The sequence below is a fragment of the Melanerpes formicivorus genome, unplaced genomic scaffold (genome assembly GCF_026170545.1).
Source record: "Melanerpes formicivorus ecotype bairdi unplaced genomic scaffold, bMelFor1.0.p_v2 SCAF_60, whole genome shotgun sequence".
NCBI classification, from domain to species: Eukaryota; Metazoa; Chordata; class Aves; order Piciformes; family Picidae; genus Melanerpes; species Melanerpes formicivorus.
The window spans coordinates 2,672,855-2,698,092 of record NW_027142412.1 but is presented as its reverse complement, the minus strand read 5'-3'; the positions used below and the strand labels follow the sequence as shown (position 1 = coordinate 2,698,092).

Here is a 25,238-nt window from a genome sequence, read left to right as displayed (position 1 = left end):
TCTTAATCCCATTTTGCAGAGTCTCAGGCTTATGCTTTCAGACATGCTGAAAACGTGCAGCTCTTCCTTGCCTTGAGAGTCATGAAAGCTCTGTCTTTTCAGAGCAGGACTCAGCCTTCATCCCCAGCCACCATCAAAATTAACTCATCCTTGGACCTGTCAGTGATGTCTCTCAGCCAAGGGCTCCAGTCCCAGTGCAGAGCACTGAGTCATAGCCCTGCTGTGCCAGCCTGCCCCACTGCTGCCTCTCCCCACAATGCCAATGTCAAGAAGCATGGCCTGGGGAAGCCCAAATCCTCTCTTCTGGTGTTGGGGAAAACCTCTGTGCTTTCAAGACAGGGGTTGAGCATGATCCAAAGGCAGCATCACCAGTATGGGATTGCCCCATGGAGGAAGAGGAAACGGAAAAGCAGGTGAAGAGAGTGGATTCTGCCCCTCTGTTGAGACCCCCCCCTGCAGTGCTGGGGCCAGCTGAGTCCTCAGCACAGACAGGGACCTGTTGGAGCAGTGCCAAAGGAGGCCACAGCAGTGCTGGAAGGGCTCTGGTGTGAGGCCAGGCTGAGAGGGTTGGGCTTGGGCAGCCTGGTGAAGAGAAGGCTCCAGGGAGACCTTCTGGTGGCCTTTCAGTGTGACAAAGACTGATCACAAATCTGGGGAGAGAGTTTTGAGCAGGGGCTGTTATGACAGGACAAGGGGTGTTGGCTTGAAACTAAAGGAGGGAGATTCAGAGTGGAGAGAAGGGATTGACACTGAGGGTGCTGAGAGCCTGTCCCAGGTTGGTGCCCAGAGAGGTGAGAGATGCCCTTTGCCTGGGACTATTCCAGGTCAGGTTGTTTGTGCCTCTGAGCAACCTGCTCTAGTTGCAGCTGTCCCTGCTGACTGCAGGGGGGTTGGAGTGGGTGATCTTGAAAGGTCTGCTCCATCCCAGACCAGTCTGTGGTCCTAGGAGCATCTCCAGTAACTGGTGGCTACTTCTGAGAAATGGCCTTGCTCTCACCAGCAGCACTTCTAGCAAAAATTAGGAAGCAGAAAATTCCACATTCCCCAACCTCATCCCTACCTGAATTAGAGCCAGAGCCCTCTGTGGGACAAGGAACAGGTCCCAGGAGGTCCCTAGAGAACTTTGTTGCCGCTGCTGATGCTATGGCAACAAGTGCTAATGCAAAACTCTAGGAAAAGCTTGGACAGAAGCTCAGGGGACCAAATTATCTTTGCTTTCTGCCTTGTGCAGTCACCGAGGATGCTGCTGCAGAGAGGACAAGAGCTCTGCTTCCACTCCACATCCCAGATTCATCGGTGGGACTCACACCTCTGGTCCTCCCACGCCTTGCTGTGGTGAAGAGAGGTCACAGTGATGCTCAGGGGACAGAGCAAATCCCCACAGCCCTTTTAGTGGTGGCTTTCACGGGGACCTGGCAGGAGAGAGGCTTGTGCCTCCAGACCGAGTTGCCCAGGCTTGTGCTGGGAGCAGCCTGCTGTTTCCCTGAGGTTTTTAAATAGTGACATGAGTCACTCCTTCTGCAGGTGGGGACAATGTGGTTTAATGCTGTTTAGTGTCATAGAACCATAGAGTTGTTAAGGGTTGGAAGGGACCTCAAGGATCATCCAGTTCCAACCCCCCTGCCATGGGCAGGGACACTTCACACTAGATCAGGTTGCTCAGAGCCACATCCAGTCCTAACCAGGTTACTTTCCCCACAGCCCTGGCTGAGGAGGAAATTTTACTGGTGTGCTGGAAGGATTTTGGGGGAGTCCACAGCCAAAAAAAGAAAAAAGGAGATAGAATGTGAGCTGCTGAAAGGAGCTGGGAGTGTAATTCCTGAGATGACGCCGAGCCCAGAGCTCTGCCGGGGACTTTATTGATGCTGGCTGGCAGCTCCGGAGCTATTACAGCTCCAACCAACCTGCTGCTAGCTTTAGAATTCCCTTTTTTCTTCTTCTTCCCTCAATGGAGCTACGATTCCCTTCTTGTGCTGCAGTTGGCTTCTGAGCCCATCCATCAAGTGGCATTGTCTCATTTATTTCCTATCTACCTGCTTTGTCACTTCGGACAAAGCGCTGTTGTGTTAACAGGGCTCCCATTTGTCACGCTGGAGTCGCCGCTGCAATTCCAGTCCTCTCAGCAAAGGGATGCCTGGTGAAATTTATGGTTTACAGGTGATGGGCCAAGCCCTAATAAGAGCATCAGCTTTAGCTGGGGGTAGCAGCAGAGCCGAGGGGTTGATCTCTGCTCCGCTCCAGCCGCACGTCTGGGAGAACGTCGCACGGAGCGGGGGAAGAGGAAATGGCAGGAGGGGTGCTGAAAGCTGCTAAGCCTTGAACTCCAAATTAAAGCAAGCCCTTTCTTTCTGTCATCTAAAAGAGAGAGGGATTTTTGTCAGCACAGTTGTCTTGGCAACATTAAAATGTATTGCCTTGTGGTCTGCTCGGAGAGGAGCAGCTCTGATCGGATGGGGCCGAGGGCAGAGGGATGAGGGATTTCAGCCAGCTACAGCAGCGTCTTGGTGTGGTTCTGCCTCCTCCAGTCTTGCTGCTTCATGGTTAAGGAGTGTGCAGGATGCTGGTTGGGGTAGGATAGGACAGGACAGAAAAGGACAGGATAAGACAGGATAAGACAGGATAGAAAAAAACAGGGCAGGATGGGATAGAAAAGAGGAGGATAGGACAGGACAAAGGTAGAAGAGGAGAGAACAGGGTAGGGTAGGGTGAAATAGACTGGCACAGGATAGAATAGAGTAAGATAGAACAGGGTAGGATAGGGATAGGATAGAATAGAAAGGAACAGGATAGGACAGGGTAGAACAGGGTAGGATAAGGACATGATAGAATAGGATAGAAAGGAACAGGGTAGGATAGGACAGGATAGGGATAGGACAGGATAGGATAGAAAGGAACAGGGTAGAGTAGGATAGGATACAATAGACTGTCTCAGTTGGAAGGGACTTGAAATCATCATGCAGTCCAGCAGCCAGTGACTGCTTGTGCTGGCAGGAGCAGGTTTGCCTTGGCTATCTAATTCCAGGGAGAGGGATGGTTGGGATGAATATCAAAGCAAGTGCCCTGATAAATGTGCAGGTCATGGGGGTAGCTTCAGCCCACGGCAGGGTTAGATAATGCTTGGCCTCGATGATCTTAAAGGCCTTTTCCAACCAAAAGGATTCTGTGGTTCTGTGATATGGCCATGAGCAGAGCTGTGTTGTTTTGCTTTCCAGAAATCAACCTCCTGAGCAGAGGCACTGAACCCCCTCAGGGAATGGGCAGAGAATTCTTTCCCTCAGAAAGGAAGTGTTTGTTTGATTAACTTATTTTACCAGTGATAGGCATGTTTTGAGTGCAAACACTCGTGCCCTGCTGACAAGGGGGAAGTGAGGGGGTCTCCAGGGCTCAGAATTTCAGCATCTTTTCCTGAGCTTGCTGGTTCCTGTGGCTGCTTGGAGTGGTCCAGAAGCATCCCTGGGCACTGACACCAGGGTGTTGTACAGAGAGGTGGCAAAGTGCCTCTTAACTTAATTCACTCCTGAGTGTAGATCTGGTCTGCTGGGGATAAAGAATGTGTTGTGGCTCAGGTGAAAGAGCCAATCCCCAGCCTTGTGCCCTGGAGGTGGAAGGGGAAAGTGGGGCCTCTTCTTTGGCTGTGAAGGAAAAGGACTTGCTCCTTCCCAGATGGATTTTTGCAAGGATGGTGGGAGGTGGATCATCAGAGAGAGCTGGGGAGATTCACCTGCATGTTCTCAGGATGAAAAGGCTGTGTAGAAGAGAAGGGCAACAAAACTGGTGAAGGGTCTGGAGAACAAGTCTTACAAGGAGAAGGGAACGGGGGTGCATTTAGTCTGTAGAAAAGGAGGCTAAGGGGAGACCACCTGGCTCTCTACAGCTCCCTGAAAGGAGGTTAGAGCAAGGTGGATGTTGATGTCTTCTCCCAAATACCAAGTGAGAGAGAGGGAGGCAGTGGCCTCAGGTTGTGCTAGGAAAGGTTTAGGCTGGGTATTAGAAAACATTTCCTTACTGAAAGAGGGCAAATGGTATACTGGAATGCATTAAGGAAAGCGTGTCCAGGAGGACTAGGGAGGGTCTCCTGCTCCTCTGCACTGCCCTGGTGAGACCACACCACTGTGTCCAGTTTTGGGGTCCCCAGGTCAAGAGAGACAGAGATCCAGGCAGGGAGAGTCCAACAGAGAGCTATGAGGGTGGTGAAGGGAGTCGAAAAATCTCTGGTAAAAAGAGAGGCTGAGAGACCTGGGGCTGTTAGTCTGGAGAAGAGAAGGCTGAGAGGGGACCTGAGCAGCATCTATAAATATATCTGAGGGGTGGGTGTCAAGATGAAGGTGCCAGACACCTTTGGTGGTGCTCAGTAATAGGACAAGGAACACTGGGGATAAGCTGGAACCCAGGAAGTTCCACATCAACATGAGGAGAAACTTCTTTGGTGTGAGGAAGCTGAGGGGTGTGGGGGCCCTGGAGCAGGCTTCCCAGAGAGGTTGTGGAGTCTCCTTCTCTGGACAGATTCCAAACCTGCCTGGATGCATTCCTGTGTGACCTGCCCTGGGTGATTCTGCTTTGGCAGGGGGGGTTGGACTGGATGATCTCCTGAGGTCCCCTTCCAATCCCTAACATTCTGTGCTTCTGTGAAAGGAGGGTGGTCAGGGATTGGAGCAGGCTGCCCAGGGAGGTGGTGGAGTCACCATCTCTGGAGGTGCTCAAGAAACCTGTGGCCATGGCACTTGGGGACGTGGCTTAACGACCATGATGGTGTTAGGCTGATGATCTTGGAGGTCTTTTCCAGCCCCAAACAGTTCTCTGATCCTGTGTACACAGCCACACTGCAGCGTTGGTGGGAGCAGAAGAGGAGCTGAGCTCAGAAGGGCTGGCAGGAGCGAGCTGGCTGCCAGTGAATCAGTTTAATGCTCAGCCTGCAGGTTTACAGTAAGTGTGCATATGTTGCATCCCATTGCTCCTCATCGGATTCCCTGGCTCTCCACGGGTCAGCCAAATTAAACAGGCATAAATCCATCGGCCCTGGGGTTCTCTGTGGAGCTCTATAAATCCCACCAAAACTAATTAAACAGGACAATGGTGCCCATTTAAAGCTGGCATGTAGAAATGTAAGCCATGGCCACAGCCAAGGACTCGAAGGGATTTGAGAGGGTGAGGGCAACACAAGTGCCTGCACTCAAGGGTAGGTGTTGAGCGCATCTCAGCTCTCCACAGCTTGCAGCTTCTGGCTGGATGAGTGTAGAGATTGTGCTAAGCTCCTAAGATTGATTTCTCTTCTGCTTTGCTTTCTAAATCAAATCATCCAATTAACAGATGTGCTGGAGTTTGTTGCTTGAATTGTTATCTGGTGGCTCTAAAAGCTTTTTGTTATTGCTCCTCGTAGGGCTTGTCTGCTAGGCAAGTGCCTTGGTGGCTGCTGCCCTAGGGGAAGCTGTTCTGCTGAGCTCCCCCACGCTGATTAGAGCCTCCAAACAAGCCATATCATCGTGGGTCAGTGCTGAGATCAGAGCTAATGCTTGTCTGGGCTGCTCCAAGTTTGCAGTTCTGCAGGGCTTGGCCACAGAATCAGAGAGCTGTTTTGGTTGGAAAAGATCTCAAAGATCCAAACTGAGTCCAAGCATCAACCCAACGCCACCATGGCCACAGGTTTCTTGAACACCTCCAGGGATGGGGACTCCACCACCTCCTTGGGCAGCCTCTTCCAATCCCTGACCACTCTTGCAGCAAAGAATTTTCCCCTTATCTCCAACCTAACCCTCCCCTGGCACGATTTCAGGCCATTTCCTCTCCTTCTATCACCTGATACTGAGCAACCCCCACCTCACTGCAGCCTCCTTTTGTGGAGCTGCAGAGACAGAAGCCCTGATGCTCTTCTGTAGCTTGGGTTGGTTTTCTGCTTTGGAAAAGGGAGGGAGGCTGAGGCAGGGGGTGGGACAGCACTCTCCATGGCTGCAGTGGTCACGTCCCAGCTGCTTTTGCACATCAGTAGCACTCACCCCAGTGAAACTCTGCTCACAGCCACGCTGTTCTCGCTGGCTTGTGGCGTCAGCTGTGACACCTCCAGTAGCTTTAAATGTATGGCCTGGCAAATGTACTCCTGCTCCTGGGTTCATAAATCAGACTCTCAATGATGCTCATAGAGGGAAGTGAACTCTGCAGAGCTGAGCAGAGCTCAGCCACCCACGCTGCCACCGGCCGGCGTCTCCCCTTCGCTTCACACAGGGCTGGATGCTCCAGGTTCCATCTGACAGATGTTCCCCCTGGGAACAGACCTGCAGATGTCCTGGGACATGGTGGAAGGTGGGCATGGGGGAGGCCCTGACCCACACCTGGTGTCTGTGGAAGGCTTTCCTGTGCTACCAGGTGTATCTTCTGCTGTCTTCTCCTACCCTGTACTTCTTGCTCTGCCTCCAATCTTCACTCTGAGTCACTGGGAAATGGTTGGCCTTGATGATCTTAAGGTTATTTTCCAACCTAAAGGTTTCTGGAAGTCTGGGAAAATGCCTCTCCAACTGCCCCTTTCCTCATCCCCACTGACCTGCTCAGTTGGCATTTAACCCTCTGCTTGCTGCCTCTGCTCTGCAGGGCTGAGTGATGGCAGGAGAGGAGCCACAGGGGTTAAATCCAGCCACAAGGGTTGTCGGTCTCTCATTGCTTTGTTCTTTACTCATCTGTAGAAAGCCAGTCTGGGGCCAGCAGCCTTCATCACAAGAGGATGAAAATGCATCAGCAAGCTCATGCCAGGGCTGGTGTCACTGCCCTGCTGCTCAGATCCCTGTTTCCCCCCTCCCAGTGCCATAGGGAGCTGCTGGCAGAAGGGTGTTTGGTGCTGGGTGTCTGAAGGTGCAAACCCTGCCCCGAATGTGCTGCCTCTGGGAGCCAGGAGAGCGTTTTCCTTGGCACACCAGTGCCTCCAAGCCCACAGATCTGGTGCCCTCTGTTCTCTCCCCAAAATTCAGATTTCAAGGAAGAAAAGAAGGCATCTGCATCTCAGCTCCCTGCTAAATGTCAGGGCACAGCCCCAGAGGGCAACATTCTCCAGAGCATCTCAGAAACGAGGGAGGGGAACACTGAGAGGGTTTGGGAGCTGAAGTTACCAAACACAAGCGTAGGCATGGAGAGCCAGGGTCCCATCAGGAGTCAATGAGACGTGGCTCCCCAAGCCATGAGAGGGCTGTAGAAAGCCAGGCCCAGCTTTGGGAGCTTCCCCTGAGAGCTGGCTAAACTCATTGCATGTTCTCCTCTAGATGGTTTTCCGTCAGCTAAAGCAGTTTGTTTGGGAACTGTTCCCAAGTGGATGGCAGGGCTGGGCACGGGGGAGTGTTTGCTTTGCCTCCTGCAGCCCTCTGCCAGGCTCGAAATACGGGGAGAGGAGGAGCTGAGCCAGGCTGAGGCTGTGATCCCTGGAGCCAGGCTTAAAAGTGCTTCCCGTTGGAGGGGGCTTTGAGTAGCTCAGGGTAAGGGGAGCTGAACCTTCTCTTCTCCTATCTCGTTTTGCTTGTGGCTGCTGCATCGGAACGGTCTCGGTGTGGCAGCACCTATGGCAAGGGTTTCATCCGGGGCAGGGACATCCGATCTGTGCCTGCTCGCCCTGATCCATCTCGACCCTCAGGTTGTGGGATACTCTGGGAAATGCACGGAGACAGGATCCTCAGCCGGCAGCAGTCGCCGCCGAGCTCTATGAGGTTCTACTCTTACCCAGCCCCGGAGGATTTGTGCTTGCACCCCAGGGGCCAAGCGGGGAGGGTCCGAGCGAGGCTGCCCAGCAGCCCCCTCCCAGGGCTCCCTCGCTCCCCCTAGCGCGTTCCCGGCCCCCGCTGAACAGATGGTGCCGGTTTTTGCAGGGGGAGAGCTGGAGAAAACAAAGCCCAGAGCGATGGGAGGCTGCAGCCTGGCTCCCAAACGCAGCCCGAGGGGTGACATCTGTGGGGACAAGGTGTGGGTGGCGTGCCGAGCCCCGTGCCGCGCCGCCACTTACGCTGCCCTGCCTCACTTGGCTTCCTCCTTTGGTGGTTTTGTTTGTTTGTTCTTTTTCTTTTTCTCTTTTCCTCCCTAGATAAAGAAGCTGGGGGACCGTTTGCAGGGATGCCGGTGAAGCCAGCGGGCTGCCTCCCCACCGCTGCCCAGCGCAGGACCAGAGCCTGACTGAAAGCTGGCATGGTGCCCCTGCTCAGCTCCGTGATGCCCAGCCCTGCCTGCCCTGCCCCTGGCCTTGCCTTCCAGCGGTGATACAGCCTCCTTCCCCGGGCTGCGTGTCGGAGAGAGGTGGCAGTGAGCATGCTGCAGGAAGCCAGCCTGCAGCCCAAGCCCGGAGCAGCTTTGCAGTGAGGTCAATTGCTCAAAGCCAGAGTTGTCCCTTCCTCGTCCCGGCGCGGAGGAGCATCTCAGAGAGTGAATCTGCGCTCAGAGAGTGTCGAGGTCCTGGTCTGCAGGCTGTAAGAAGTGTGTGGGGGGTGGGCTGCCATGGAAGAGAATGTGTTCAGTGTGCAGCAGATCCAGCCCAACGTCATCTCGGTGAGGCTCTTCAAGCGCAAGGTGGGCGGCCTCGGCTTCCTGGTGAAGGAGCGTGTCAGCAAGCCGCCCGTCATCATCTCAGACCTGATCCGGGGAGGGGCTGCAGAGCAGAGTGGCCTCATCCAGGCTGGGGACATCATTTTAGCCGTCAATGGCAGGCCCCTGGTGGACATGAGCTATGAGGCCGCGCTGGAGATACTGAGAAGCATCGCCTCCGAGACTTACGTGGTCCTCATCCTGCGGGGCCCCGAGGGCTTCACCACTCACCTGGAGACCACTTTCACGGGCGACGGGACCCCCAAAACCATCCGTGTCACCAGACCCCTCTGCCCGCCCCCCAAGGCCGTGGACTTGTCCAACCCAAGCCCGCAGGGCAAAGAGCAGCCGCCGGCGGCGGCCGACCGCACCATGGGCTCGCTGTGGGCAAGAGAGATTAGGAGGGAGGTGGAGCCCATGGTGCACATCAACGGTGTCGTTACTGGCAGCAAAGGGCAGGACGCTGGGAAGGGCAAGGAGGGTGCCGGTGGTCGCCCTTGCCTCAACGGTGGTGTGGAAGACAATGAACTGCTCAAAGAAATCGAGCCCGTCCTGGATCTCCTGAAGAGCAGCAGTAAGGACAGCGATGGAGATGCACCCTCCAAGGTAGAGACAAGAGATATAGAAGTCCAGGTGGACTGGTAGGTCCCTAAATACATTTAATTCATTTTTCTTGCTTCTGGTGAAATGTGCTGGGCTTGGCTGCCCAGCAAGGCTGCTTCAGGTGCTGGGGAGCAGCTCTGCAGACACAGCTGCCTTCTGCCCTGGTGGGATGGAGATGGAGAGGAGGGGATGCAAAGAAGAAGGGGAAGCAGGTGGTGAGGGCATGGGGAAAGTAATGAGAACTTGGGAGGAGGTGGTGGAAGGAAGGGAGGAAGGTGGAAGTGTGGGGAACTGGGGGAGACAAAGTAAGGTCTTGTGGAAAGCTGAGCTGTGTGGTGGGGTGGATCACAGGCTGGGCTTGCTTCTCTCCCATGTTCTTCATCTCATTTCTTTGACATTTAAACCAAATCCCGTGTCTCAGTTTCCCCACCTGCCAGATAAGACTCGTGGTGTTGTCTGTCCTTGCTCTGCTGCTTGAAACCTGCTATTGATTGACTGCTGGAGAGGGAGAAGGAAGGGCAGGGGTGGAGGAGGATGGAGAAAGGGGTTTCAGAATGTTTTGTGGGTTTGGATTTCGAGGTTGACTTGGGGAGGGGAGAGGGGAGCCCCAGTTCAGCTCCAGGTGAAGCCCAGGGGACTGTTGTGCAAGGGCAGTGGGACCTGCCTTGGGTGCTCCTGTTTTCTACCCCTAGGGAGTAAGGGGGGGAGATGTTTCCTGTGTGGAGCTCATGCATGGCCATCCTGTGTTGAAAGGCATCAGAGGAGCTGCCTGTGTGTCCCCTCTGCTCTTTCTAGACCAAGCTAATCATTGCAATACGTGTATGCATGTATAACAAAGGGGGGCACATGGATGCTTGTCCCACGGCCTCTTGGGGAGGGTGAAGTCCCATCATGTGGGAGGAAGCAGGGAAGTGACTCTTTGCAAGGGCTTGTGGTGACAGGATGAGGGGCAATGAGGAGGGCAGATTGAGACTGGAGATTAGGAAGGAATTCTTTCCAGTGAGGCTGGTGAGGCACTGGAACAGGTTGCTCTGGGAGGTTGTGGATGCCCCCTCCCTGCAAGTGTTTAAGGCCAGGTTGGATGAGGTTGGATCCACTTGGTCTAGTGGGAGGTGTCCCTGCCCATGGCAAGGGGGTTGGAAGATCTTTGAGGTCCCTTCCAACCCAAACAGTTCTGTGAATCTATGAATCCCTTGCTGCCTGCTCCTGCCAGGGGCTATGTGCATTTCTCACCATGTAGACCATCACTCTGACACCAAAGCAGCTCCCTCCAGCCCTTCCTGCTTCCCAAAAATCTTGTTGGCTGCTCTTTATTTATTTATTGTGGTCCCAGCTCACTCATCTCCTGGCTATTTATCAGCAGTGATGGGTTGCCTTCTCCTGGTACCTCTCCCCAGGCCCTCAAGCACCTTTTAGCAGCATTGAGTGCCGCAGCAGGTTGTGGCTCCCTCAGCTATCGACCACTCTAAAAGCTGGGGGGGAGCTTTTTGGGGGTGAGGTTTGCTGAAGCTGATTCAGTGGCAGAGGGATTTGTAATTCCAGCTCCCATTGCTGCCTTAACAAGGTGTGTGGAGGAGGGGAGAGAGGGGAGGGGGGAGAATGTAGTCCTGTTATTTATCAGAAACAAGAAGAGAGGAAAAGTAGAGCTGTGGAAAGGTAGAGTGTGTGTGGAAATGTAGTCCTGTTGTTTATCAGAAACAAGAGAGGAAAGGTAGAGCTGTGGAAAGGTTGTGTGTGTAAATATAGTCCTGTTATTTAGCAGAAAGAAGAGAGGAAAGGTAGAGCTGTGGAGCAGTGTTGCTCCCGAGGTGGGTGCAGAGCCCAGGCTGAGCTCCTAATCGCTCCCAGCACAGCCCCACACCCACGCCCTGTGCTTGCCATCTCCTGTTTGTTTTGTGTTCATGTTGTTGCTGCTGCTCTCCCAAACGATGCATCTTTTCCGTGGAGGACACGGCTCCCCAAAGCCCATTAGGGTGATCACCCTGAGGCAGAGAGAAAACAGCCTGCTCAGCTTGGTGCTGGCAGCAAGTGACAGAGGGCTGGGGGAGAGCGGTGGGGCAGGGCGCTCGCTCTGGGGGCATCCCTCCTCATCCTGCCCCCAGATCTCATCACATTTGGCTGCTTTCAGAAAACCCTCGAGCCCAGCACTGTCCCAGGAAGGTTGAGGGGCCACCTGCCCAGGCTGCATCTCTAGTACCAATCCATCCCTGTGTTTAAGCATCCAAAGAACTGAGGCCTTGAAGAGGTCCAGCAAAATGTGATTTAAAATCCCCTTTGTCCCTCTGTTTGCACCAAGGCTGCTGTGGTGGAGCTGAGGGGGGGGTCACAGTCTGGTGAACCTCAGAGGACACAACCCCAGGCAGTGATACAAGGCTCACCCACATCATTAAAACCCTGTCCCCAGCCTACCAGCCACAGGGTCTCCAAGGAAATTCTTCTCCAGCTGGGGAGGGGAATGGATGAAAAATGCTTTTTTATGTCCTTTTTATCCTTTTCTTTGAGAGTGCCTTCTACTCAGAGAAATTAAACTGAAACACTTTAAATTCACTTAAACTGAAGGACCTCAAAGCAGCAAAAACATTAAGCAAGAGGGTACTTCACCACAACTCCACTCACTTTCGTTTTCAATACCCTTAAAACAAATTAATCTGTGATCTCTGTGTCTTGGGACTGAAAATCCACTTCTCAGTCAAAATTTAATCTTCAGCCTGCTTGATGAAAAGCTGCAGCTTTGCTCTAGCTGTTGGACCCTGTCTAGACAAGGAGACCTGAGAAGAGGGGAAGGAGATAAACTGCAGAGAGAGCTTGTGGAGAGCTGCTGGGCAGGGTAAAGGGCACTTCTCAGCTGCCTCTCCTCCCGCTCCTGTGATGGGCTGGAGATGATTCATCTCCTTGGCTTGGTCTCAGAGCCAGGGCATTGCAAAGGTCTTCTACAGCGAAGGTTTTCTTGGCCCACAGGAGAAGTGCAGACAGGTCAGGGCATGGTGGGGAGCGGAGAGCTGGGGAGGCTGTTGGTCAATGCCAAAGAACTGCTCCCAAAATGAAGCCAGGATTTATCAAGTGGTTGCAGGTCTTGTGCTGTAGGCTGTGACTTCTCCAGGCTGGAGGGAAGCAAGCAGAGCTGGTGTTACCTGGCACAGGAACAGAGCTCTACCTAGGCACCCCTTGGAGGCAACACCTCGCTCAGCGTTGAGCTCGACACCTACAGTCTGGGCCACTTCACCAGCTGGAGATGTTGGGTTTGGGCTCAATCCTCTTCTTTCTCCATCTTTGCCTGGTGCTGACCTTGACAGCCTGCAGAGCTTTGCCCAAGCCAGGCCAGCTCACAGAGCTGTGAGAGCTCTCCCAGGGCTGAAAGGGATGGTAGGAGTTTGAGGTTATTCTCCAGCAGCCAAACGCCTCTTGTTCAAGGTGGGCTTTGCCAAAAGTGATTCAAGTTGCACCTGATGCTTTGGGCTCCCAGCCCACATCTCTAATGATATTTCTGAGGAAAATTGGAAGCTGTAAAGTTTGCATTGGGGGAGAAAAAAAATTTTCCATCCCCTGCACCCATGGTCTGCACTCCCTGGGGAAATGATCTCTGCAGTGCCCTGGCTTTGGCTCCCTGCTCATTTGCAGTTGTACAGTGCTCTGTGCCCATGGGGCATGCCCATGTGGTGGGCTGTGACCACTCAAAGAGCTGTGATGTCCAGGTGGAGACCAGTGACAAGAGGAGCTCCTCAGGGGTCTGCTCTGGGACCAGTGCTGTTTGACATCTTTGTCAGTGGCACAGTCACTGGCATTGAGTGCACCCTCAGCAGGTTTGCTGATGACACCAAGCTGTGTGGTGTGCTCCACTCACCTGAGGGTAGGGATAGCATCCAGAAGGATCCTGACAGGCTTGAGAAGTGTGCCAGTGCAAACTGCATGAGGTTCAACAAGTCACAGTGTAAGGTCCTGCATCTGGGTGGGGCCAAGCCCAGGCACAAATCCAGGTTGGGTGCAGAGTGGGTTAAGAGCAGCCCTGAAGAAGAAGCCTTAAGGGTCTTGGTTGAGGAGAAGCTCCTCATGAGCCAGCAGTGCCCTGATGCAGCCCAGAAGGCAGCAGTGTGCTGGGCTGCATCAAGAGGAGTGTGGCCAGCAGGGCAGGAGAGGGGATTCTGCCCCTTGACTCTGTTCCTGAGACCCCACCTCAAATACTGCCCCCGGCTCTGGTGTCCCTGTCATGAGAAGGACACAGAGCTGTTGGAATGGGTCCAGAGGAGCCCACAAAGATGATCCAAGGGCTGGAGCAATGTCTGCTCCTTGGCTCAAGCCATCTGTGGTGAAGTCAATCACAGAACAGAGCATGGGAGTGGGGCACAAGGTATGATGAGAGCTGGCATTTCTGCCACGAGGCTCTCCGTGGGCTAGGAAACAAAAATAGAGTTTGATTCACTCCCTGCCAGCTAACCTGGCTCTGCTTTTGCCCCTGAGCTCTAGGGAGATTGCCATCTCCCATCTCCCAGCCCTCTCCCTCCCTCCCTCCCCTCTCCGAGGTGCCACTACGTATTTTCCTTCTCGGGTCTGTTCCGTAACACGAGCAGCGTGATGGAAAGGTGGCAGTTCCAGTCCAAACAGCAGCACCAGCAACCCTGAGAAGGGTGTTGAGAGCAGGAATTCTGTTTAGGAAGGGTTTCAAGGTTTCAGGCTCAATCCTGCCTTGGAACACACCCCATAATTTCACAGTTCTTCAAGGGGAGAAAAAATTCTCTTCCTCCCACCTCCTTTTGCCGCCGCCAAAATCTCTTTTGTGTTGCTCAAAACATTTCATTTGCATTTCTGATGTCTTCATTATTCTCTACTTGGACAAGAAACTTTAAAACCCTCTGAAATGAAAAGGTTCCCTGAACCCATCATCTTGTTGCCAGCAGGCACACAGGCAAGTAGGAAGCTCTGGCAGTGAGTAACCCTCCTCTTCTCCCTCAGCCAATTCTTCTTCCTTTGACTACATCAGACTAACCCAGAGAGATATTTTGTGCCCACAAACAGCACATGCCACCCAAATATCTTCTTCCCCCTCCATGGAACCCTCTTGGACTGGTCTCCAAAGCCCCTTCACCCACCTGTGTGACGGCTCCGTGTCCGTGGGCCCTGCAGGCAACCCACGACCCACGCAGGAGCCTGTGCTCTCCTGGTGGTCCTGAACCACATCTGGCCTCCAGAGAAGGTGCTGAGGCTGGAATCCTCCAGGTGGTCTTTAAACATGGCTGGGAAGGGCTGAGTGTGGCGGTTCCAGGTTGTGTGGGATGCTGTCTGCAGCTTGCATGGGACCTTAGGATCGCTTGGGACTGTTGCCAGGGGCTTATCTGTCAGTGCCTATCAAACAGCATTCTCAGACCTCATATTTCATGGGCATCTCTCCAGAGCTGCTCCATGCAGCTTGCTTGGTTCATTATCCCCTAGTCCCACCACTGGGCACAGCCTTCTGACCTTCTGAGGGTGCAAGACCCTCAAGCTATGCTGCATGTTTGTTGGTGAGGCTTTGATCCCTCAGTGCAGCTCAGGTTCCCCTGTCTCATTTAGTGGCTTCTTGCTCTGACAGCTCTGCAGTTGCCTGCTCCAGGCATGCTGGCCTTGCTGCCTCTCCAGAGAGCTCATCCCATTTTTGGTGGGATGGACTGGACTGCATCAAAACAGGCATGGCCAGCAGATGAAGGGAGGGGATTCTGCCCCTCTGCTCTGCTCTCAGCAGTCCCCAAAGTCCCCAGCACAAGAAGGAGGTGGACCAGAGGAGGGCCACAATAAAGATCAGAGGGCTGGAGCACCTCTGCTGAGACAGTTGGGGCTGTTCAGCCTGGAGGAGAGAAGGCTCCAGGGAGACTTTAGAGCAGCCTCCCAGTACTTTAAAGGGAGCTACAGCAGAGCTAGGAAGGGACTTTTGACAAGGGCTGGGAGTGACAGGTCAAGGAGCAATGGATTGAAGCTTGAGGAGGGCAGATTGAGACTGGAGAGTAGGCAGAAATTCTTTCCAGTGAGGGTGGTGAGACACTGGCACAGGTTGCCCAGGGAGGCTGGGGACACCTCACCCCTGGAGGTGTTCAAGGCCAGGCTGGATGAGGCCTTGAGCAACCTGGGCTGGTGGGAGGTGTCCCTGCCCATGGCAGGGAGGTTGGAGCTGGATGATCTTTGAGGGCCCTTCCAACTCAAGCTGTTCTATAAACCCATGGAATGTGGACACCAGCACACTTCTTGGTCCACCCTTCTTGGCCTCTGGGGACTGCAGCAGCCTGTGGTAGCTCTCATCTCTGTTTGAGAGATCCTTCTGCCAGGCACATCCAAAGCAGGGAAGTGACAAACCTTCCCTTTGCTCATACTGACTTTTTTTTCCCCCCCTTCTTTTCTTTCATCTTTCTTTTTTGGACAAGCTTTGGAGAAATTTCTCAAAGGGCTGTCTCAGCAACTTCCCTTCTGCTTCATCACTCCAAGCACTGCCACATCATCAGATTAGTCAAAAGAAAACAGTGGTGCCTCTCATTTCCCCAAGCAGCCAGATGCTCTTCCCGAGGTGAGGCAGAATCTGAAGCTCTGCCTTTGCACCAGTGGGGGAGGGCAGGATTCCTCTGGCTTTTTTTAAGTGACAGCTTTGGCTTGCAGAATAAAACACGAGGTCCCTTCCCCAAACCCTGCTCTGGATCTGAGAGCTGAGGGTGGTTAATAAACGTGGCAGCAGGACCAGGTCAGAGAGGGATCTCTGGAGCGTGGAGCTGGCTTGGGAGAGTTCAGCCAAACAAGTGCCTCTGAAGACAGAGCCCAGGGCTGTGCCCAGTGCCTCCAAGGCACAAATTGGTGATTCAAAAAATCCTCTTCAATGCCCTAAAGTGCCCAGGCTGGGTCTGGTAGTGAGTCAGGAGGAGTTGTTCACAGAATGGTTTAGGCTGGGAGGGACTATGAAGATCATCTCACTCCAAGCCCCCTGCCATGGGCAGGGACACCTCCCACTAGACCAGGCTGCTCAAGGTCTCACCTAACCTGGCCTTGAACACCTCCAGGGAAGGGCTACCCACGACCTCCCAGGGCAGCCTGTGCCAGTGTCTCAGCAAAGGCATCTCTAAGGGCATCTTGCTGTGGGCTGATGCTCCACCTCCCTCTCCCTGGCATACCTGCAGAAGGGGCTGCTCCCACAGCAGCTACTGGAAGTGCCCCAACTTGGTTGCCTCAAGACACCCCTCAAGGGAAATTCATCTTCCCCCATCACCCCCTGGGACCGGCCCCTGGGTGTGGGCAAACAGACTTTGGGAGCATTATCTGGATGCTGAGCTCGGGCACGGTGGTTTGGCCATCCTGCCAGACTCCTTGAGTGTGTGAGTGGCATCCTCCTGTGAACCTGGCAGGTCACCCCCAGTCTCTGCTGGGGGCTGGGGGAAGCCAAGTCAAGAGAGGAAAATCACTGGCCCCGAAGGCCCTGTCCCTGCCTGGGGTCACAAACAAGGAGCTTTCCAGAAGCAGGCAGGAAATGTTTGGAAAATGAAGCAACTGATTTTTGTTCATTTTCTTCTCACCCCCTCCCCATCTGGGGTGAGGCTGGGGCTGCTCTGAAAGGGCTTTTCTCTCCCTGCTGCTCTCCAAAAGACAGAGCCGGATACTTCTGGGCAGCCTCATCCGGGCGAGGTCTGCACTGGCTCAGGGCAGGCTAGGCACCCACAGCCCTGCCAGGGGGGCACCCAGGGAGCTGCAGCACAGGGCAGGGATACAGCCCTGAGGCTGCTCTGAAGGCTCTGTGGCAGCTATGCTTGGCTAAGGGTGGGGGTAACACCACACAGCTGTCAGCTCCTTAAGGAGAGCAACAGGCAGCCTGGTGGTGCCCCAGCTGCTCAGGTGCAGAGGGATGTGCAGCACTGCAGAGCGTCAGAGAGTTACAGAACCAAAGAGTCAGGGACCCCAGTGGTGCCCCCAGTGCCTTAAAGACACAAAGTGGTGACTGGAAAAATCCTGCTCAGTGCTGAGAGTGCCCAGGTTGGGTCTGAGGGTGAGTCAGGAGGACTTGTACATAGGATTCACAGAATGGTTTAGGTGGGAAGGGATGTTGAAGATCCTCTAGTTCCAACCTCCCTGCCCTGGGCAGGGACATCTTCCACCAGCCCAGGTTGCTCAAGGTCTCATCCAGCCTGGCTTTCAACACCTCCAGGGATGAGGTGCCCACAACCTCCCTGGGTAACCTGTGCCACTGTCTCCCCATCCTGACTGGAAAGAATTTCTTCCTCATCTCCAGTCTCAATCTGCCCTCCTCAAGCTTCAATCCATTGCCCCTCATCCTGTCACTGCAAGCCCTTGTCAAAAGGCCCTCTACAGCTTTCTTGTAGCCCCCTTTAAAGTACTGGAAAGCTGCCCTAAGGTCTCTCTGGAGCCTTCTCTTCTGCAGGCTGAACTGCCCCAACTCTCTCAGCCTGTCCCCATAGGGGAGGTTCTGCAGCCCTCTTCATGGCCTCCTCTGGACCTGCTCCGGCAGTTCCAGGTCCTTCTTGTGCTGGGGACACCAGGACTGAATGCAGAGTGCTCTGGGTGGCTCTCACAAGAGTTGATGGATTCCTCTCTGAGGTTCCTTCATGCTGCCAGATGCCTGTTTAGTTGGGCTTGCAAACACCTTACTGTGTCCAGTTCTGGGCCCTTCAGTTTAAGAAGGACACTGAGACACTTGAACATGTCCAGAGAAGGGCAACAAGGCTGGGGAGGGGTCTGGAGCACAGCCCTGGGAGGAGAGGCTGAGGGAGCTGGGGTTGCTTAGCCTGCAGAAGAGGAGGCTCAGGGGAGACCTTCTTGCTCTCTACAACTCACTGAAGGGAGGTTGGAGCCAGGTGGGGGTTGATCTCTTCTCCCAGGCAAGCAGCACCAGAACAAGAGGACACAGTCTCAAGCTGTGCCAGGGGAAGTTTAGGCTGGAGGTGAGGAGAAAGTTCTTCCCAGAAAAGGTAATTGGCCATTGGGATGTGCTGCCCAGGGAGGTGGTGGAGTCCCCATCCCTGGAGGTGCTCAAAAGAGGCTTGGATGTGGCACTGGAGCTGTGGTTTCGTTGTCAGGAGGTGTTGGGTGACAGGTTGGATTTGATGACCTCTGAGGCCTTTTCCATCCTTATTGATTCTATGATGAAGCCTCAGGTGGTGCCAGGTGCCTGAAGTGTATGGCCAGTGCCATCTCAGAGGTGCCTGTGGCATGCCTGGCACTGAGCTCTGCTTGCCCAAGCCTCTCCTGTCTGTGTGCTGACACAGTCTGCACCCCTGGCACAGCACCATGGTCCCCAGCAGGGTCGCTCTGCTATGTCCCAGGCACCATTAAGCCAAGGGATTTCTTCCCTTTCCTTGTGGATTTAGTCCTTGTGCCTTGATTTTAGGCCAGGTGATGAGCCCCAGCACCTTGGGGCTCAGCATCTACAAGAGGTGGCTTGTGTCTGCTCATCACTTTGTGTACTGAGTGGTTCTGTCTTGACTTGCCTCCACTCTCTCTGGCGTGCTGGGGCTCAGGGAGAGATGGCAGGGGATGTGCAGCCTTGGGGATGAGTGTTGCCCAGGAGGCTTGAATAGCTGCCCATGGCTTACAGTGAGCCAGAGCTGCTGAATCTGCTGCTTGCTAACCCTCTGCCTTGTTGCTGGGAATTCTGTAGCTGGAGGTTGGCTGAGACTTTGCTCTTCCCCTTTGGCTGGGCTGATGGAGGGCAGAGTGGGTGCTGCGTGGATCATGGTCATCCCCAGCTCCAGGACCTGTGTGGCTCCTGCAGTGCCACCACCGTGTAAGAGAGAGCTGGGACCTGTTGTCTGGGGCTGTGGCTGGGCAGGGGGTGGGGATTCTGCTCTGTCTGTTTGAAACCCTTTGCAAGAGCCAAGTCACAGAAGTTTTCTTTTCCTGGGGTGGGTGCCACACAGAGAACCCTGTGAAAACTGCTCCTCTGGCACCTACCTGCACCTCCTTGCTTGCACCAAACCAGCCCCTTTCATCCTAAAGCAATGTTTGGAAGGTGTCCAGGAGCTTACTGTAATCTTTTGGCAGTGGAATTTTACTCTGGAAAGGCAGAAAAGTCATGGAAAACTGAGAGCACAGGGAGATTATCTCTGAGGCAAACACTTTCCTTGAGCTGTGCCTACAGATATGAGCTGGGGGGCAAGGAGGGTTGTGAGACTGAGCTTAGCTGTATGTTCCTGTCTTCCCATGATGGTGTCAGGAGCAATATGTTGGTGTGAATGATGTCCTGAGTCCAGGTGTCCTGGTTTGGTCAGTGCCCAAAGCCTGCTGGTGTTAATAGCAGCATTTCAGTATCTGAAGGGCACCTCCAGGAAGGTTGGGGAGGAGCTGTTGAGTGATAGGAGGAGGGGCAATGGAGCAGGGGAGATTTAGGTTGGACATCAGGAGGAAGTTCTGCACACTGAGGCTGGTGAGACACTGGAACAGGTTGCCCAGGGGTGTAGGTGAGGCCCTGTGGCTGGAGACGTCCAAGATCAGCCTTGGGGTGTCCCAGTGCAGCCTGCTCTAGTTGGAGCTGTCCCTGCTGAGGGCAGAGGGCATTGGACAAGGTGACCTTGGAAGGTGCTTTCCAACTCAGTGCAATCTGTGAACCTGTGATGGGAAGGTCCCTTGCTGCCCTTAGTGGGCCTCTGAAAGACTTTTAGGGGCTGAGAGCAGGAGCAAAGCAGTTGCCAGAGCACTTTACCTGGACGGTCTGTTGAGCAAAGGGCTGTGCTGCTCCTGTGCAGCCCAACCCACAGAGCTGCCTCACACCAGGGGTGGCTGGCTCCTTTGCTATGGATGGCACAGCCTGCTTGCTCTGAAGATCACGTCTCCAAACCCCATTTGTTTTCCTCCTCGGTGAGGGCTCCGGCGGCAGAGGCTTTCCATCACCTGCTCGGATGGCATTTCGCAGCCTCTCCCCAGCAGCCTGCGGTACCTTTCCCCAGGCAAAAAACATGCTGTAGGCTGTGTGTGCCATGAGTTACACCAGTCTTCCTGGGAGGCACTGGGGACACTCTCAATTCTCCAGCCTGACCAACCTTCCCAGCTCCGTGGAAGCAATCCATCAGTTTGCTCGAGTCGAATCACTTACGCTCACTGGCATTTGCAGCAGCTCTAAAGGTCAGGAAGAGCAGAGCAAGCTGGCTCTCCCTCCTGGGAGCCACCTATTTTTCCTTGGGTTGATTTCCCTCTCCTCCACTCATAAACACCAAGCTGCTCTGCAAACCTGGCTGCTTTGGCTGGGAGGTTTAGCAGCTGGGAGCACGTGCATGCGGATCTGCTTTGCTTGGCTCCCCGCTTGCTCTCGCGGGGCTCTGGCTTGGGCTTTGGGGGGCTGGCGTGTGAGCCCACCACAGCTAGTGTCGGGGCAGGGGCTTCCTGTTGTTTGCAGGCACTGTGCCCAGCCAGGCAGTGAGGTTTCCATCGTGTTTGGGTTGGCCTCGCTGCAGTGATTCATCGCCTTGGCCCAGGCAGAGCGTTTCCTTCCCCCTCGCAGGGCGATGGGCAAGTTGCTGCTCCTGCAGGAAGCAGCTGGAGCAGGGCTTGGAGTTTTTGCCCTAGGATTTGGCCCTGTGATCCCAGCTCCAGCCCTCCTGGCCTCATGGTCCCAGCCCTCCAGCCTCCTACTGACCCAAACGGTTTTTAACCCTTCAGTTTCAAGGAAGGGGAAAACAAGCCCCAGAAAGCCTTGCCGGCTCCGATGGAGAACGACCGCATCCTCGGCGACCTGTGGGGGAAGAGCAACGTGCCCGTGGTCCTGAACAACCCCTACTCTGAGGCAGAGCAGGTAAGAGCCCATGGCTCGTGCTACTTTGGGTGGAAATGTGGGGGGGGGGGGGGGGCTATGTGAGCTCTCACACTGCAGAGCACCTGTGAGGACCACACCAGACCACACACTCTGCCTGAAGGGCTTTGATCCCCAGAGCTGGAGTTGATGGGGTATCGATCATGGGGGTTGGGCAGGGCATAGGTGACTGGAGAATGATGCTCTCCATCCAAGGAGCCAGAGTGGGATGGGAACACAGCCAGGGACTAGGGCTCTGAAGCCTCCCTCGGGACTGTCATCCCTTTTCATGGGCACAAGGCGAATTGCGTCGTTAGAGTCGTTTGGATCCATCTGATGGTAATTCAATAGAGCACTTCAGATGTTCTGTTGTACGCTGCCTTTTCATCTCCTCATGCTCCATGGACATAAATTCTCAGGCTTCCTCGCCAAAAATGGATTAACTCCACGTTTGTAGCAAAGCCAGAGACGTAAGGCAGACCCTGGCAGGCCAGGAAGATCACCCCGGGGAGAACATGACGTGTGTGAGCACAGCCAAGCCTGCTCAGGCAAATCTGTCTCCCTGATGGGATTACCCAGCAGCAGGGCAGGACATGGGGTGACCAGCCCGGGGACCATCTTGTCTCCTTGCACCACTCTCTTTCTCTGGGTGACAGAGTAAGGGCTCTTTTCCAAGCAAGGGCAGGATCAGTGTTTGCTGAGCTCAGGAATCAGCAGACACCTCTGGCTGATGTCCCCTCCCAGCTGTGAGGAGCTGCAGAGCATCACTCCTGGCTGCCTTGCCACGTGCAGGGTGGTGCCACTCGCCCTGTGGTGGACACCCAGGTATTGAACCTGGCCTTGACTCCCCAGTGCTGTCCAGCAGCACCTCCCAGACTGTGGCTTTGCTGGTGAATGCTTTCCCACCTCACAGGCATTTTGCAAGCTACAAAGCCAGGAGCAGGGGGTGAGGTCACGTGAGGTGACATAGTCCTTTCATGCCCACGGAGGTGACATGGTCTTGGCTTGGCTGAAGTGGTTTAACTCTGCCCTGTGCCAGGAGCACTGCACTGCACTCCTGAACAGAACAATGTGGTGGAGTCCCCATCCCTGGAGGTGTTCAAAAAGGCTTGGATGTGGCTCTTCAAGCCGTGGTTTAGTCAGTCATGAGGTGTTGGGTGGTAGGTTGGACTTGATGATCTCTGAGGTCTTTTCCAGCCTTATTGATTCTATGATGTTCACTGCACTTCTGCAGCACCCTCAGTGTCAGAGGCCCATGGGACATGCAAGACCTGCTGTGTGGGTGCTGATTCACACCTTAGGTGGCTGAGATACTCCTGACCATGCCAGACTTGCTGCACGTTCTAAACCAACCTGGTTGGGTGCTCTGGATGCAGGCAGGAGTGATTTCCATCCCTCCCCTTAACCTGGCTGCAGCTCAGGATTGCTTCCAGCTCTGCCAGCAGCACAGACAACCTTATGGTGGCTATCATCCTGCATCAGCACACACAAAGATGGAGGCATCCAAGAGCTGCAACACAGCTTTGTCCAGCTGCTGGAGAGCTGTCCTTGGGCAGCTTTATGTCCTGCTGCATGGTTAATGCACTGTGGCAGGTAGCATGAGCCCACCTAGCCCAAGGACAGCTCACTGCTCTGGTCCCTTGGCCCCAGCTCTGGAGAGACGCTCTCCTGACTCCTTTGCTGGGCTCCTCACATCTAAGTGTGGGTTACTCTAAGCACTTTATAACCTCCTGTGTTCAGAGCTTAGTTTCTCCCTGTGTTAGGGCTGCCAAAACCTTCACTCTTAAGCTGCTGCTAAACTCTTTAATATTTCATTCTTTGTTTCCCACTAGATGTGCAGCTTTCTTTTTATCCTCCTTATCCCCAAGCCACCGTTGCCTGCTGGCTTGGGTTTCTCCCCCATGCTCCCTGCAGCTCTGTACCCCAGCTTGGATGTGGTCAAGGCATCTGAGCTCCTTGAAGGCTGCTGTTAGCATGGGGGCAAGTCAAGGCAAGGGTCAGCTTTTGATCCACCATGAACCAGCAATGTGCCCTCATGGCTGAGAAGGAAAATGCTCTCCTAGGGTGCAGGTCAAGAGAGGATCTTCTGCACCTCTAATTTGCTATAGTGAGGCCACATCTGTTGGCCTGGGTCTAGTTCTGGGCTCTCCAGTTCAAGAGAGACAGGAGACTACTGGAGAGGGTCCAGTGGAGGTTACAAAGATACTGAGGGGCTTGGAGCATCTCTGTGAGGAGCAAAGGCTGAGAGCCCTGGGGCTGTTGAGCCTGGAGAAGAGCAGCCCCACAGGGGAGCTCAGCAATGCTCAGCAAGAGCTAAAGGAGCTGTGGGGGGCAAGAGGCTGGGGCCAGACTCTTGTCAGTGGTGCCCAGGGATAGCACAAGGGGCAGCAGGCACAAACTGGAAGCCAGAAGGTTCCATCTGAATGGGAGGAGAAACTTCTTTGGTGTGAGGGTGCTGGAGGCCTGGAGCAGGCTGCCCAGGGAGGTTGTGGAGTCTCCTTGGGTGGAGAGCTTCTAACTCCCCCTGGCCATTGTGCTGCTGGGCAAGCTGCTGTGGGTGCCCTGCTTTAGCAGGGGGGTTGGACTGGATGATCTCCAGAGGTCCCTTCCACTCCCCACCACGCTGGGCTTCTCTGCTGCTTTCTTAAAGGAGGATTTGGTGGACTCCCTTGGCCAGGTGGGGAATGTCCACAGAGGCTCATAACAAGGTGCTGGAAACCTTGCTGGGTATTGATCCCTGCTGTTCTTTATTGTGCATGCAGGATGTCTTGCCTTGTTCTCCAGCACCTCAACTCCCCTGGCCCTAAACTTGGCTGTGACTGCACCAGCCCAGGTCCTGCAGGAGCTGTACATCAGTCCACACAGATTGATTTGTTAGGAGCTCCAGGGTGGGGAGGGTGTCCATGTAGCTCTAGCAGGGGCAGGGAGCCAGAGCAGCTTTGCACTTGTAAGGATGATTTGCAGCCTTGTAAAAGTGAAAAACACACTTCCAGCCAGTGGGGCTAAAGCAGGCTGGAAGGAAATGTCAGCCTAGCAATAAATCTCTGACCTGGGCTAAAGCTTGCAGACCTCCTCCTTCCCCAGTCACAGGATCACAGCATCACACAATTGTTTTGGTTGGAAGAAACCTTTAAGGTCATTAAGCTCAACTGTTAACTCAGTACCATTCCTTCCCAAACCTGCTCCAGCCCTAAAGCCATGTCCCTCTGCACGGCATCTCCACATCCTTTCAGTCCCTCCAGAGGCAGGGACTGCACCACTGCCCTGGGCAGCCTGCTCCAGGCCTTTACAACCCTTTTGGGGAAGAAGTTGTTCCTCATGTCCAACTTAAATCTCCTCTAGGGCAACTTGAGGCTGTTTCCTCTTGTCCTGTTGCTTCCTCCTTGGGAGAAGAGCCCAACCCACACCTGGCTTCAGCCTCCTTTCAGGGAGTTGAGGAGAGCCAGGTCTCTCCTCAGCCTCTTTTTCATCCCTCAGCTGCTCCTCATGAGACCTGTTCTCCAGACCCTTCACCAGCTTCATTGCCCTTTTGATGCCTTTCAGATGCCACCATGGCAGGGACTTCTGAAGCCCAGGAGCTTCAGGAGTCCCTGCTATAATGGCATCTGAAGAAGGCTGAGGACCTGTAGAGCCCAGCTGGGTCTGCAGAAAGGGAGATGCTCCTTGGCTCCAAGGGGCTGGGTGTTTCTCCCCTGGGTCTGTAGGAGCTGCAGACAGCTCCCAAGCTGCCAAGTGCCAGCACTTTCCCTGCTAAAAGATGTTTGCATAATGCATGTGAACCCTGACTGCTGCCTTAGTCTCTCCATTTGTCCCACTCTTGAGTCATTAATATCACAGCTGCCTAATTAAAACATGAAAGGAACTCACACAACCTCCCTGACAGAACCAGGGGTAATATTTGGCTTCAGCTTTGCCATGCAGGGGACACACACACACAGAGAGCTCTTTCCCTGTCTCTTCTGGGTGTTGCTCTCTCCACAGCTGCTCTGAGATGTGCTTGCCAGATTTGGCACCTCAGTTTCTTGTAGGTGGTGGCACCTTGGCTGCTCTAGCCTGGCTGGCATCCCAGGGATTCATCCTGCCTCTGTACTGCTCTCCTCTTTCAGCAAGGATCCCAACTTTTCCAATTCCTGCAGGGAAAACACAAGAAGGAAAGGGCTCTGAAGGTGCTGAAGGGCCTGGAGTACCTCTGTGAGGAGGAAAGGCTGAGAGTCTTAGGGCTGTTGAGCCTGGAGAAGAGCAGCCCCAGAGGGGAGCTGAGCAATGCCCAGCAAGAGAGAAAGGGTGAAGAGGCTGAGGCCAGATCCTTGTCAGTGGTACCCAGGGACAGGACAAGGGGCAGCAGGCACAA

At 54.3% G+C, this 25,238-nt stretch overlaps 1 protein-coding gene across 1 annotated transcript in view; it reads left to right on the top strand.

Annotated features, from left to right (window-relative positions):
* Positions 1-25,238, top strand: part of NOS1 (nitric oxide synthase 1) — a 99,819-nt gene that overhangs the window by 31,067 nt on the left and 43,514 nt on the right. Inside the window, exons 2-3 of the mRNA XM_068161802.1 lie at positions 8,051-9,185; positions 20,758-20,890. Of these exons, the coding sequence (XP_068017903.1) occupies positions 8,458-9,185; positions 20,758-20,890 (861 nt within the window). The 5' untranslated portion in view covers positions 8,051-8,457. The remainder of the gene's footprint in view (positions 1-8,050; positions 9,186-20,757; positions 20,891-25,238) is intronic.